The 13,931-nt window shown below is 34.0% G+C and overlaps 2 protein-coding genes across 2 annotated transcripts; one reads left to right on the top strand and one right to left on the bottom strand.

The window, feature by feature from the left end:
• Positions 1-5,940: 5,940 nt before the first annotated feature.
• On the top strand, positions 5,941-9,702 carry LOC132169818 (cysteine-rich receptor-like protein kinase 10). The gene is made up of 7 exons (XM_059580777.1): positions 5,941-6,124; positions 7,134-7,286; positions 7,413-7,534; positions 7,895-8,168; positions 8,372-8,609; positions 9,136-9,286; positions 9,387-9,702. Exons 1-7 carry the CDS (start codon positions 5,941-5,943, stop codon positions 9,681-9,683), a joined length of 1,419 nt encoding a protein of 472 aa, XP_059436760.1. The 3' UTR covers positions 9,684-9,702.
• A 1,942-nt stretch (positions 9,703-11,644) lies between these two features.
• Positions 11,645-13,503, bottom strand: LOC132169817 (kinesin-like protein KIN-14I). The gene is made up of 4 exons (XM_059580776.1): positions 13,375-13,503; positions 13,135-13,278; positions 12,094-12,192; positions 11,645-11,815 (listed from the first exon to the last, which is right to left on the bottom strand). Exons 1-4 carry the CDS (start codon positions 13,501-13,503, stop codon positions 11,729-11,731), a joined length of 459 nt encoding a protein of 152 aa, XP_059436759.1. The 3' UTR covers positions 11,645-11,728.
• Between the last annotated feature and the right edge of the window lie 428 nt (positions 13,504-13,931).

Below are 13,931 nucleotides of genomic sequence, written 5' to 3'. Positions count from 1 at the left end.
AAAAATCAAATCAATACAGCTAATTGATTCCACAAAATAAAATCTTTAATGAAATCAAATACTTGTTCCACAAGAATTAAATCAGTGATTTAATTCAGAATATTTGATTGAAATCAAATACTTGTTCCACAAGAATTAAATCAGTAATTTAATTCAGAATATTTGATTTACACAATAAGCTTTAATTAGAATAAATTACTGAACACCGTAATTATATATATTTTATAATTACAGTAATATATGTGACATAAGGGACATACTTTAAATGGAATTTCTTACATTCTCCCACTTGGCCCTTATGACACATAAATTCCTTATGGTGTTCAGTTCTATGATATGGCCAATACTTTATTTATTCCAATCATTTATGGAATCCTCCCACTCACTCAAGGAATACTACACACGAATCATGGCGGTAAAGCTTTTATATGATAAGTCGTCCCTTCCATGTATCACGATGTGTAATACCTCCCTAAATGAGCACTTTATGGATAATGTACTTTATGAATGAACTTCCTATAAGTCATTCGGGTCCAACTTTAATTTTATCCCTACGGATAAGAATAACATATGTGTGCACAAAAATCTTTATAACATATCATTTATGTCTATAGACCAATTAAAGAGAAACTAAGCACAAATGAATTAATGAATCTCATATATTCCACATGACTTTATACTTTCTTTACCGGTAAACCTTTAGTCATGGGATCCGCAATCATTAATTCAACACTTATATGCTTAATAGACACTTATTGTCACTTAATGTTCTCTTTCATAGTGATACTTTATGTCGATATACATACTTCTGCTTCTACTCAGTTTATTCTTAGAAAAATAACTGTAGTAGAATTAACTCAGAAGATCTTTATGGGTCTAACTATAAAATCGACAATTTTGAGACCTTAACAAAAATGTCTCAACCATAATGCCTGTGTAATTAATTCACAGCATGTAATAACTTTTGCTTTCATGGTAGATGTAACAACTATAGTCTGCTTACTACATCTTCAGTACATATATACTGAAGTTGATTCTCTACTATCTACACATTTAGCAAAAGTCAAACCTGAATAAACACCACCAAATGGTAAGTGTATCTTTAGGTTAAACTGTAGTTCTTGGTTCATTGCATATTCCATAATACTATATTGACCAAATAGTCCAACTGCTATTTCAATGCCAGGTCTAATGTAGACCTGTGCATACATATGGAATATTTTTCATTTGCCTTTGTTCCAATACATTTTGGGACATTATCCCCTTTAATAATAGGTGCTACTGAAGATTCATAGTTCTTCATTCTGAATCTCTCCCAAAACTTTAGTGAGAGGAACTTTATGTAGCAAACCCAAATTAATGCTTGCAAGCAAAATATTATCTATATACAGGACTAAAAGAAATGTAACTTTACTCCCACTGACCTTAAGGTATATTCAATGATTAACAAGGTTCTCAATAAACCCATGTGAGGTAATAACCTTGTAAAAATTTTGTATACCATTGATGAGAGACATATCTTAGTCCATTAATAGATATCCTTAATTTGCAAGCTTTCTGACTGTTATTAATAAAACCCCTTAAGTTGTCTTATGTACACCTCCTCCTTAAGATCCTCATTCAAGAAAATTGCTTTTCACATCCTTTTGATATAGCTCTAAACCAAAATGAGCTACTCATACCATGATAATCAATGCCTTCCTTTTGGGTAAGATCATTGGCTACAAGTCTAGCTTTATATCGTTTAACATTACCCGGAAGCATCTTTTTAGGTTTTATAAACCCATTTGCAGTCTATGGCTACAACTCCCTTTGGTAAGTCAACAAGATTGCAAACTTGAATTTTAGCCAAAGATTTCATCTCCTCCTTCATGGCATTGAAACACAATGTGAAGTTATCTCCACCCAAAAAGATGTGAAAACAAATTTTGGATTGTCCTTAGGTCTGACATAAAAATCAGACTCCTGGAAGTATACAACATAATCACTAGAGATTGTTGGTCGCCTTATTCTAGAGAATCTTCTTTATCCTACTTCATTTACTTTTGACAAAGTCTGAGTAGGTTCATTCTGAACTTGTTCCTTATGAGTTGACTGTTCTGAAACCGATTGTGCTTGAAGATAATCAATTTGATTTTTCTTAAGCACAGTCAAACACCCTTCATGTGAAGGGGCTTCAGTCAACTCTTGTGCTTCCTCTAATTTAATCCCTTAAGGATAAGCACTCCCACTAAGTTCAGCGTTCTCTAGAAATTTTTAATATTAGACTCAACAATTCTAGGACTAAATGAAGAACAGTAAAGCCTAAACCCCTTGGAGTTTACTGTATAACCTATAAAATTCCGCTAGTTGTCCTTGAAGCTAATTACCTTAGGTGTGGATTATAAATCCTCACTATAGCAAGACAACCCCATATGTGTAAACAATTTGAACTTGGTTCCATTCATTTCTTAATTTAGGTGTCTTATGTACAACTCTGAATGGAATCGAGTTAAATGTATACACAGCGGTTTTCAAGGCTTCACTCCATTAGGAGAATAGAACATTACCTTTCATGTCCCATTTCCGTGTACCTACCATAATACTATCTGCCTCTATCAGATCTTACGATCTTGATTTTATTTTGTTTTTGTTTCTCTACTTCTACCTTATAGGTACTGGAAGCATTAATGCCCAAACCTTATGATTTAGAAGATAGAGATACATAAACCTTATATGGTTATTACCGAAAGAGATAGGATATCTCTAACCATTTAGGCAAGAAGTATGGAAAATGTTACACTTGTACATGATCTCAAGAATTTCAAAAAATCCTTTTGTTGGCACCTTTAGTGGTATAGTTGGTCTGCTTTTCCTTAATGCAGTCCACATAAATACCAAAGATAGTAAATTTCAAGAGTCGTAAAAACTCTATCATTTATCGACCTTTAATTCTTTATAGAGATATATTTCAATCTCCAATGCCATAACATATAGGATTTTCTCATTTATAAGACTCTGCTTTATGTCAACATTTATATGCAGGGATTAATTTTTCAAAAATTGGGATCTAGATCAAATTTAAATAGACCATTAATTTAATATTCCACCCAAAATTTTTTAACAATATTCAAATTTGATTTTAACAAACTAAAATAGAAATTAAATTTCTAAAACAATTGTGGAATATATAAAAACATTATAAAGGTCAAAATAACATAACTGAATTTTTAAAAATTAATCTATAGATCCCAACATCCTCCAATTGTAAACAAATATTATTTAGAAAACCCTGCATTATATTGACAATGTGGACCTCTAAACCAAATTCAATCCACATAGTCCTTAGGAGAGTCAATAAAAGAGATTCATGACACACTAGGTGTATGAGATTACCTTCATTTCAAGTCATTTATGATACTTTATGCAATCATTCTTTATATGCCCATAATTTTCCTTAGTGTAAGAAAACAAGTATCATAATTGCCATAACACTTTGTTGGCACCTTGTTCTCATTTATCAACTATTGGACATGATTGCCTATAAAGGTCTTTTCCTTAACATGAATAACCTTTATGGATTCTCATGTCTTAATCTCTCATCTTCTTGAACACACATGATCAGAAATTCCTTAATTGATCAATTATCCTTATGTGTGCCACAAGATATTTGAAAAAGTATCATATTTAGATGAGAGAATAAAATTGACCATAATGACTCAAAAAACTCAACCTTTAGGGACTTTGTAATGAGCTGTTATGTCCTTCATTTCCATAATGTGCTCAAGCACATTTTGAAACTATAAAAGGTTTTACTTTAAAGCTTTTCTATTAAGGTGCAGGCCAAAGCCTTATTGGAACTCACTAAATGTTCCTCAATGACCTTTCTTTGGCCTTAAAACATTAAGGAATAAAATCATAATGCTTTCCTTGATATGAGATTTTATGAACGTTGAAACTTAAGCGATTTAAATCACTACAATCGTTCATGTTTAATAATCTCATGTGGCGTACTTGATTCCGTGGGAGAAGGTGATTCGTCCACATGAAACGCCAATTCAGTCTCCAAACACCCCAAAGTGAAAAACACATTTTTCTTTTCAGTCAGGAAAAATTACCACTAAGAATTATTGGAACATAAAATACTAATAATTAAAGCAGTAGGAATACATCCATTAACCAAGAAAAATTATATACTTTAATGCTATGAAATAACCTTATTTGAATTAACCAATGTTAATTTAATAGTAAATTTCAACCTACCTGTGGGCAAAGGTGCATCACGCATGAAATTTACTCTTTATTAATAAGACTAATAAATTTAGCATTAATAAATAAAATTTTCCGTACCTGTGGGCCTAAGAGAAATTTTATTTTCAATGTTAAATTTACTATCTTATTCTAATTAACTCATAAAAATAAAAACGTCCCTGTGGGGATTGGCAAATTAAATTTATGAATTAATTACAACACGATGTTAATTTTCTTTATGAAGTTCATATATATAATCTTGATGCAATTATCATTATAAAATCGGGATGCTGTGGCTCTCCCAAAAATTATTATGACAATTACGACTTCATTAACATCGAATTTATTTAAATTAACCAATGCTAATTTAATAGTAAATTTCAACCTACCTGTGGGCAAAGGTTGCATCACGCATGAAATTTACTCTTTAATAGGACTAATAAATTTAACATTAATAAATAAAATTCTCCGTACCTGTGGGCCTAAGAGAAATTTTATTTTTAAAGTTAAATTTATTATCTTATTCTAATTAAATCATAAAAATAATAACGTCCCTGTGGGGATTAGTAATTAAATTTATGAATTAATTACAACAGGATGTTAATTTCCCTTATGAAGTTCACATATATGATCTTGATGCAATTATCATTATAAAATCGGGATGCTGTGGCTCTCCCAAAATTATTATGATAATCACTACTTCATTAACATCCAATAACTGTATAGATGCCACAAATAAAGTTCCCAAGAATAAAAGACAAAACCATCATGTTAGTGGGTAAACAGTATTTTTCCAAAGTACAACCGGATAGTGTCCCAGATAAGTGAGGGGGCGCACAACGGCACACTTAAGTCCCAAGACTTACCTTGCCAGAGCTTTCCGATTGCAATTTTGGATAGTACCATAAACATTCACCAACACATGACGCTTAGTTAATTATTCTCAGGTCCAGGCATCGAACAATTTATATTTAAACAATTAAAAGAATAAATATATCCTTAAGTTCATGCATTAAAGAAACAATAATTTAATACTGAACAATTTAAATCATAAGATGAATAAAAATGCAACATAAAAGCATAATAACATGAATAGCCTAATGGTCTTGAAGTGACCTTAGGCCCTTTATACCTTAAGAACCCAAGTTCTAAACCTAATAAGCCCAAAACTTGTTTCTCCCCTTTTTTTTTTTTTTTTTAAACTGAATGGGTTATCGGGTTGGGCTTCCTTATTGGGTCAGCCTTTGGTTTCTGTATTGGGTTGGCCCAATCGGGTTAGCCCACTTAATAAACCATTTTTTTTTTTTTTTAATCCGGATGGGCCACTTCAAATGGATTGGGCTTTTGGGTTAGCCCACTTAATGACCCAAGACACTGACCCGGTTCCTATATGGGTTTGAAAACCCTACCCGGAAAACTTAATGTCAACCCGGAAATCCTAACCCTAGCGCCGCCGCCTTCGCCGCTCTTCCGTATGCGCCGACCACGCAGGGCCGCCGCCCAAAATGGTCATCTGAGATCGGCAACCACCAGAGTGGGCCGTCTCATCCAACCAACGAGTCGCCGCCGTTGTTCTTTCACAGGCGTCCGTGATGGGCTGCTGCTTGCTTCATGCGGCAGCCGTGCAAGGCCACCGCACAGCAGCCCCATACGACGCAGACCGGCAGGAAACGTAGCGCCGTTCAACTCCCTTAATGCGCCGCTCCCTTCATGCGCCGGCCACCAAGGACCGGCGCTCTGACCGGACGACAGCAGACGACCATCAGCAGGAGCTTCGGCTCCGTTACCCACAGGCAGCCCGTACAGGGCTGCCGTTGCTTTGAGCCTCCGGCGGTCCTCATCGGGCCGCCAGCACTCACTTTATGCGGCCAACGCCGCTGCTGTGGGGAAACCGGTAAGTACTGGTTCCGGTGGGCGATGGATATTCTTTTGGCTGGCTTCTCTTTCGGCTATCTCCACGTTTTGTTCCAAGTTTCACAGAAACAAGAGAGGGGGCAATTTGGTCATAAACAAAATAGTAAGTGGTTATGGTCTTTCATTTAATTTCAATAGAAATAAAACAAAACAAAATATATATCAACATGGCCGTGGGTTCCATACTTTATGCTCCTCACCATATTTTTGTTTCAATAATCAATAAACAAAATAAAATATTGTTGAAACAAAATTATAATTTTATAGCAGACATATCTCAAAAATTAAACTGAGCAAATATGGCATAGAGGTGGCTCTGATACCACATGTAAGATATTGAATATATATAAATGCTAATTAACAATATAATTAGCAGCGGAAATTTAATATATATATGTATATGTACCTCCAGCCATTGCTTTGCTCAAGCAGCTTGAAGAACGACTCCACAGCAATCAAACTAAAACTAAACAATTTTATTGAGAGGTTCTTCTGACCTATGCCTACCAGTGAGTGCCAATTGATGGAATACACAGGCCTTATTTATAGGTAGGTCAGGGGACCCTCAATTAGAGCTGTTACCTTAATTATTCCTCCCATCAAGGAATAAAAATCAAATCAATACAGCTAATTGATTCCACAAAATAAAATCTTTAATGAAATCAAATACTTGTTCCACAAGAATTAAATCAGTGATTTAATTCAGAATATTTGATTGAAATCAAATACTTGTTCCACAAGAATTAAATCAGTAATTTAATTCAGAATATTTGATTTACACAATAAGCTTTAATTAGAATAAATTACTGAACACCGTAATTATATATATTTTATAATTACAGTAATATATGTGACATAAGGGACATACTTTAAATGGAATTTCTTACATATCAAACTTTTAATTTTTTGTTTTCATGATTTAAGGATTACTTTTAATGGACTGTCTTATTAATATGTAGCATGTTAATGATTCATATTGTTGTATGCAGGAGGTGTTGTAGTAGGAGGAAGCAAAACGTCGCTGCTGAAAATTGTTGCCATTGTTATCCCAATTGCTTTCTCTGTGGTTCTTTTCTTCATTGCCTATTGCTTCCTTCGGAGGAGAGCAAGGAAGAAATGCAACACTTTATCCGAAGAAAATGGTGATGAAAAAAAAAAAAAAAGAAAATTATTTGATCACGAAATCTAATTAATTCTATTTAAGTCTTTGTGGTGTCAAAATTTTGTTCATTTTTAAGAATTATTGTATTTCCTGTTTGAATATGTAGCTGGAGTTGAAATTACAACCATAGAATCCTTGCAATTTGATTTGGATACGATTGATGCTGCCACGGACAAGTTCTCAGATGATAACAAGATTGGTGAAGGAGGATTTGGCATGGTTTATAAGGTAGGAGTTATTTAGTATGCTAAGTTTAGAGAGATTCATATGCACCCTAGAGACTGTTTTAACCTTTGGTTCAAGTATATTTTAGGGGTGTTTAATCACATCTTATCTCAAAAGTTTAATCATTTAATTTATATTTAAATACTCTCACTTACGTAGCGGCTTAACTTTCTTATTAATAAGGAGGCCTAATACGTGAAATACTTAATTGAAATACAATGTGAATTATAGAGACATAGTTCAAACTCATAATTTCTGCTCTTATAACTAGTCATGTGACTCATGCATGTTAACTACTTATCCCAAAAGTTGAAATTAATAGGAATAGATGAATTTAATCATTAAATTTATAATTGAACACAGGGTACCTTTTCTGATGGACAACAAATAGCTGTGAAGAGGCTATCCAAAAAATACGGACAGGGTGCAGTAGAATTCAAGAATGAGGTTGTATTGATAGCCAAACTTAATCACAGAAATCTAGTGAGGCTGCTAGGATTTTGCGAGGAAGGAGATGAGAAGTTACTTATCTATGAATATGTGCCCAACAAAAGCCTTGATTACTTTCTATTTGGTTTGGCCAATCTAAACTTCATTACATCCACTTCTTTTCTATTTTTTTTACCTTTCCTTTATTGTCTAAATTATGAATGCATATATAATTTGCCGTTGAAGAATACATGATATATATTAATAACTTGCAAATCATTGCTAAGGAGCATGAAGTTCTAAGAAATAATAGACTAAACTATTTTTAGAAATTGAATCAAATTATATTTCCTTAATCATTTGAATTTTGTTCCTTTAATTCTAACTTGAGTAATTTTGACAAAATAATAGATCCTGCAAACCAAAGACAATTAGATTGGTCAGGACGTTACAAGATTATTGGAGGAATAGCTCAAGGAATTCTTTATCTTCATGAAGATTCTCGGATTAGAATTATCCATCGTGATCTGAAAGTTAGCAATATTTTGTTAGATGACAATATGAATGCAAAGATTTCAGATTTTGGCTTGGCAAGGATATTTGTAGTGGATCAAACACAAGGAAATACAAGTCAAATTGTTGGAACATTGTAAGTTTTTATCTTTAATTTATCTTTTTGCATAATCTAGATCAATAACACCAATAGTCTTTTTTATGTGAGAATTATCGAAAAGAAAAATATATGTTGTGGTAGTCCACCAAAAACACATTAATAGTCTCCAAGGGGTAGGTCAATCAGCTGGGGACCACGCCTTATGAAGTGGAGGTCACTAGTTCGAATCCTCCCTCCCCCCTCTTGTGTGGACATGTCCAGAAAAAAAAAAAAAAAACACATTATTAATATACATGTTTAAGCACCACGCCTTCCCAAAAGTTTAGGCTAATAAGTTTGGTTCCACTTATGTATATTAACTATTACTGTCTTTATTTTTGCTCAATGTGGGACTCAACACTCTAACGTACATACACTCACAATAAATTATCCTAGCTAGCTAGGAGATCAATTACCTTGATATGCACTAAGTTCTACTAATACGATACTATGAACAACCTTAGATAATTTTCTTCTCATCTTTGTAGTTATGTTGTTGTTCTGATGGGATATTGGTTTGTAGTGGTTATATGCCTCCAGAATATGTTATACATGGCCGATATTCGGTAAAGTCTGATGTTTTTAGCTTTGGAGTCTTACTACTAGAGATTATAAGTGGGAAGAAGAATAGCTGTTTCTATAAATCAGAACTTGACGAGGACCTGCTGAGTTATGTGAGTATGGATCGGATAATCCAATTTTGTACTGCTTTTATGAGAAAAAATAAAAAATGAAGACATAATAATGGGAAATAAATATTTTGAATGAATGCAGGCTTGGAAACAATGGAGGAGTGGGACACCCATGGAGTTGTTGGATCCCACAGTGAGACATTCTTGCTCAAGAAATGAGGTTACTAGGTGCATCCAAATGGGCTTATTATGTGTTCAGGAAGATCCGGCTAACCGACCTACAATGGCGTCAATAGTTCTCATGCTTAACAGTTACTCTGTTACGCTACCATCACCTATGCAGCCACCATTTTTAGATCGAAGTAGAGAAAAGCTGAACAAAGCAGTGGAGCTGGAGTCTTTTTATGAGGCATCAGTTACTGAAGTTGACCCTCGATAGTTTGCTCATCTTCTCCGAAATCAACATATAATAACCAACAGTAATGTGTTTGTAATTGCCTCATTGAGGACTTTGACATTTATTCTATTATTATTATTATATTTATTATTATTATTATTATACAACTGAAGTTTAAATTACAAACCTATGATGGTGAGTTTCTTACAAATATTTAAGTACATTTGAAATATGAGATGATGTTATCCATTGTTATCTAGGACTTAAGTCTGTTTGAGTGTGCGTTTAAGAGGCTTAAAATTTCAAAGTACGTTTAACTCCTAAAATGTCCGTTTGAAGAAAAAGAACATATTTGGTAAAAAAAAATTGAATGCGCTTAATTTTAAGGGTTTAAAAAACCTAAAAATTGTCAAAACGCATTTTTGTCAAAAACTTAAAAATAAAGCTTTTACCAAAATATATTTTTTAACTTCAAAGCTCTATTTTTCAAACACAATTCCAAACATGCTCTTGGTCTGCTGTCTTATCTATGTAGTTCATGCCGAGGGAGTTACTCCAAATTAATTTGTATACTACTTTCTTTTGAATAAGACAAACACAAGTTTTTTCAAGAACTCATTTCAATATGATCTGTTAGCACTACAAGAATTTAGGTCTTTAGGGGCGACTTTGAGTCGACCCTAAAAGTCCTAAAATGGATGCTGTTGACAACAGCATCGACTTTTGGCCCCTAAAGGTGTCGACGCTAATAGTCCAACCCTAATGATTAAATGTGTGATTATCAGCGTCCACTTAAAGTCGACCCTAATGATAACTTTTAGCGTCCACTTTATCAACCATAAAAGTCACAATTTTTTACCCTAAAGGTGATGTAAACGGAAACCATAGCCGACGCTAATGGTTAAGCATTAGCGTCGACTTAAAGTGGACGCTAATAGTTAACCATTAGCGTCCACAAAGTGGACCCTAATGGTCCTAAAAAAAAAAAAAAAAAAAAATTCACTATCAGCGTCCAAATCAAAGTGGACGCTGATAGTTAACCATTAGGGTCATAAAATTTTTTTTTTTAAAAATTAACTATTAGCATCCACTTAAAGTCGACCCTAATAATAACTTTTAGCATCCACTTGATCGACCCTAAAAGTCACAATTTTTTGACCCTAAAGGTGATATAAACGGAAACCATAGTCGACGCTAATGGTTAACCATTAGCGTCGACTTAGCATCCACAAAGTGGACGCTAATGGTCCTAAAAAAATTTTTAAAAAAATTATCTGCGATCGATCGCACATGATTGTGCGATCGATCGCAGTACCAGAAGGTGTTTTACGATTTTGCGATCGATTGCACAATCGTGTGCGATCGATCGTAGTACCAGAAGGTGTTTGAGATTTTGCGATCGATCGCACACGATTGTGCATCGTGTGCGATCGATCGTAGTACCAGTGCGCTTTCAATATTGTGCGATCAATCGCACAATAAGTGAGATCGATCGCAGACCCAAGGAACCAAATTACTTACATATGCAAACCAGTTTTATTTCTGAATTTAAGATCAAATTTCATACAAATTTATTAACTTTAGTTATCAAGAATCTCACCAGAACTAACTACTGAAACTAGAAGAAATTATTAACTGAATCACAAACCCGCTCCAAACTATCTAATAACTGGGATGCAAAAGAAACTATTTTCTGCCAAGAGGTTTAGTAGATTCAATCCTCCAGCTTGCAATTAATAGAAGTAAATGAGCATTATGACCCTTATTCAAATCTATAAGAATGCATTCAAGACAAAGCAGTGACAAGTATTAAGAAAAAAACAAAAGAAATATTAAACCTAGTCATACCTTGATCATTAGTTCATGCAAATCATTTACATTAAAAGAAAGCGCAATAGATTATACAAGAAAGGTGAAAATAGTGCTTAATTTAAAAAATTAACTTGCATGAAAAGAAGAATATTCACTGCTTATGCAAGGAAAGGAAAAGGTAGAGTCACATATATACAGAACTGTTGGTATAATTGCCCATAATACTCCTAAATTACAAAAAGCTCGTTTTTTACGGATTCTAGTTATAAATCAATCTAACAGTAATGGACGCTACCAACCCAGTTTGTAATGTAGAGAGCCTCCACCATCTCAATGGATCCGTTATGTACTACATCGGCCACCTGGATATATATGCACATAAGTCAATAATATAGAAAAGAGACCAAAAACAAAACTGGAGCACGTTATAAATTGTCTCATTAGAACATAAAATTTTATTGTAAACAGTATTATAGGGAGAAAGCATGAAAAATGTTTGCATATGTATGCATAACCAAATTAGATATCAAGTTACACCACAAAAATTAGAAGCTGCTTATATAATGAAAGACAACCATTTATGGCTAATTAAGTAAATCGCAAAAGAGTAAATAAAACACAACATCAAATAAAGGCATACCTTCTTCCAGTCTTTTCCATATTTCCGATAGGCTTCATAAAAATGCTCAAGCTCCTCCTTGCTCCATTGAGGTCCTAACTTATCAGAATATTTCATTTTCTGTGCATAAAATACAGCAGCCAAAATATTAAAAAAAAAAAATCCACACTTTGAAGCTTTAAAGTCAACTCAACTAAGCCTTAATCTCTGTATACTGGGTTGGTTTATGGACCTCAATAACAAATTATGTTTGCCCACATAAATACATTCCCATGCAAACAAGAGGCTCAATTGATGATCCTATATATTTTGTTGTTCTATCCTATCTGAAATTATCATTTCTATTGCCACAAAGATTGACTGTGTCCAATACAAGAGGCCATCATTTTGAAGATCCTATCAGATACTTCAAAACTTCATAAAAGGCCCACACTACATTCTACCCTCCATAGAAATTGACCAACAAAGGTTTATGAAACTTGGTTAACAAGTGTAACCAAACCAAGACATAGAGAGTCAAAGCACAACAAAGAAGAATAATGGTTGAATAAATAATGAGTCAGATAGGTATTAATTAAGTTATAAGAAAAGTAGAGGAAAAAAAAAACTTGTTTAGGATCCAAGAGAACATGTTTATTGATTTGGAATGTGCATCAATTCCTAGTCCTAGGTTGAATGTCAAAGCATATTTGATCACCTAATCCATATTGAAAAAGGATCTCTCTGCCCAAATTGTTTCTTTATGCTGAAAAATAAAGAAAGAAAAATGATTGTTTTGGATAACCAAAGCTAACATACCAGCTCAAATTGGCTTGAAATGCAATACTCAAACTCCTCCACAATCTTACTTAGCACTGATTCAACCAGATTTCCCTCCTTGAAATTTAACAAATTTATTTTGAATTACTATACAAATTTCTATCCGTAAACCATATATGTTCTATCCTCAGCATCTGATGTATGTGAAAAATGGGCTAAAAGTAACAGAAATTTCTATTTTAATGAAAAACAGAGATACTAAAGTCCCTAATTCTTTGAGAATCCTGATCCCTGAATACATACTTGTTCTAGATCAGACGCCTCAAACGTAGGAATTCCCATTTCCTGCATAGCCACCAGGAAATTCCTCACATTCTCAAAGTACTGAAATGCGGACAATGCAGCCCCATCAAGAAGCAGAGCAGAATCACATGGACTTTCCACCACCTGAAAAGAAATCAAACTACTGCTTAAACATCCCAAATTGAAAAAACAAAAAAGACACAGAATTGAAATGAAGATAAGGATGAGGAAAAGGCTAACCATGGGCACAGCTCCAAAGTAAACCTTGTTGAGCACATTGCAGAGAATGATCCCACTTTTCAATCCCAGCCTGAACTCCTGCTCCGACGGCTCCACCGGCAAATCCTTCGCCTCCACTACTCCCACCATCTTCCACAGCCACCCCGCCGCTTCGTTCCTTCTCTACGCTATCAATCACCAAAACAAAACAAACCCATCAACAACTCTCTCCCATTCATTCACCACAACTAACACATCTTATACCTCTTAATTTATCTTATAATTATGAAAATGATATAATATAAAGGCCAAACATATCATGAATAATGGCTTAAAACTACAAAACGACACCTATCATTGGAAACACAAGCCGAAAACCACAAATATTGGCAAAGTTTAAAAGTTTAACACCTTTTAGAGAAGACTACTATGCATTAACACTACTTCACCACATCAAACAACAATCTTCAAACTAATCTAAATGCTCACAAGAAATCACTACAAAAATTAATTTTTTTTTTGACTGGGGGTTTTTGACGTGTCAATGGTATTGACACGTCAAAAACCTCTCTTGACGC

The sequence above is a fragment of the Corylus avellana genome, chromosome ca2 (genome assembly GCF_901000735.1).
Source record: "Corylus avellana chromosome ca2, CavTom2PMs-1.0".
Lineage (NCBI taxonomy): Eukaryota > Viridiplantae > Streptophyta > Magnoliopsida > Fagales > Betulaceae > Corylus > Corylus avellana.
Note: the sequence above shows the minus strand (reverse complement) of the source record. Positions and strands in the feature narration are given on the sequence as shown.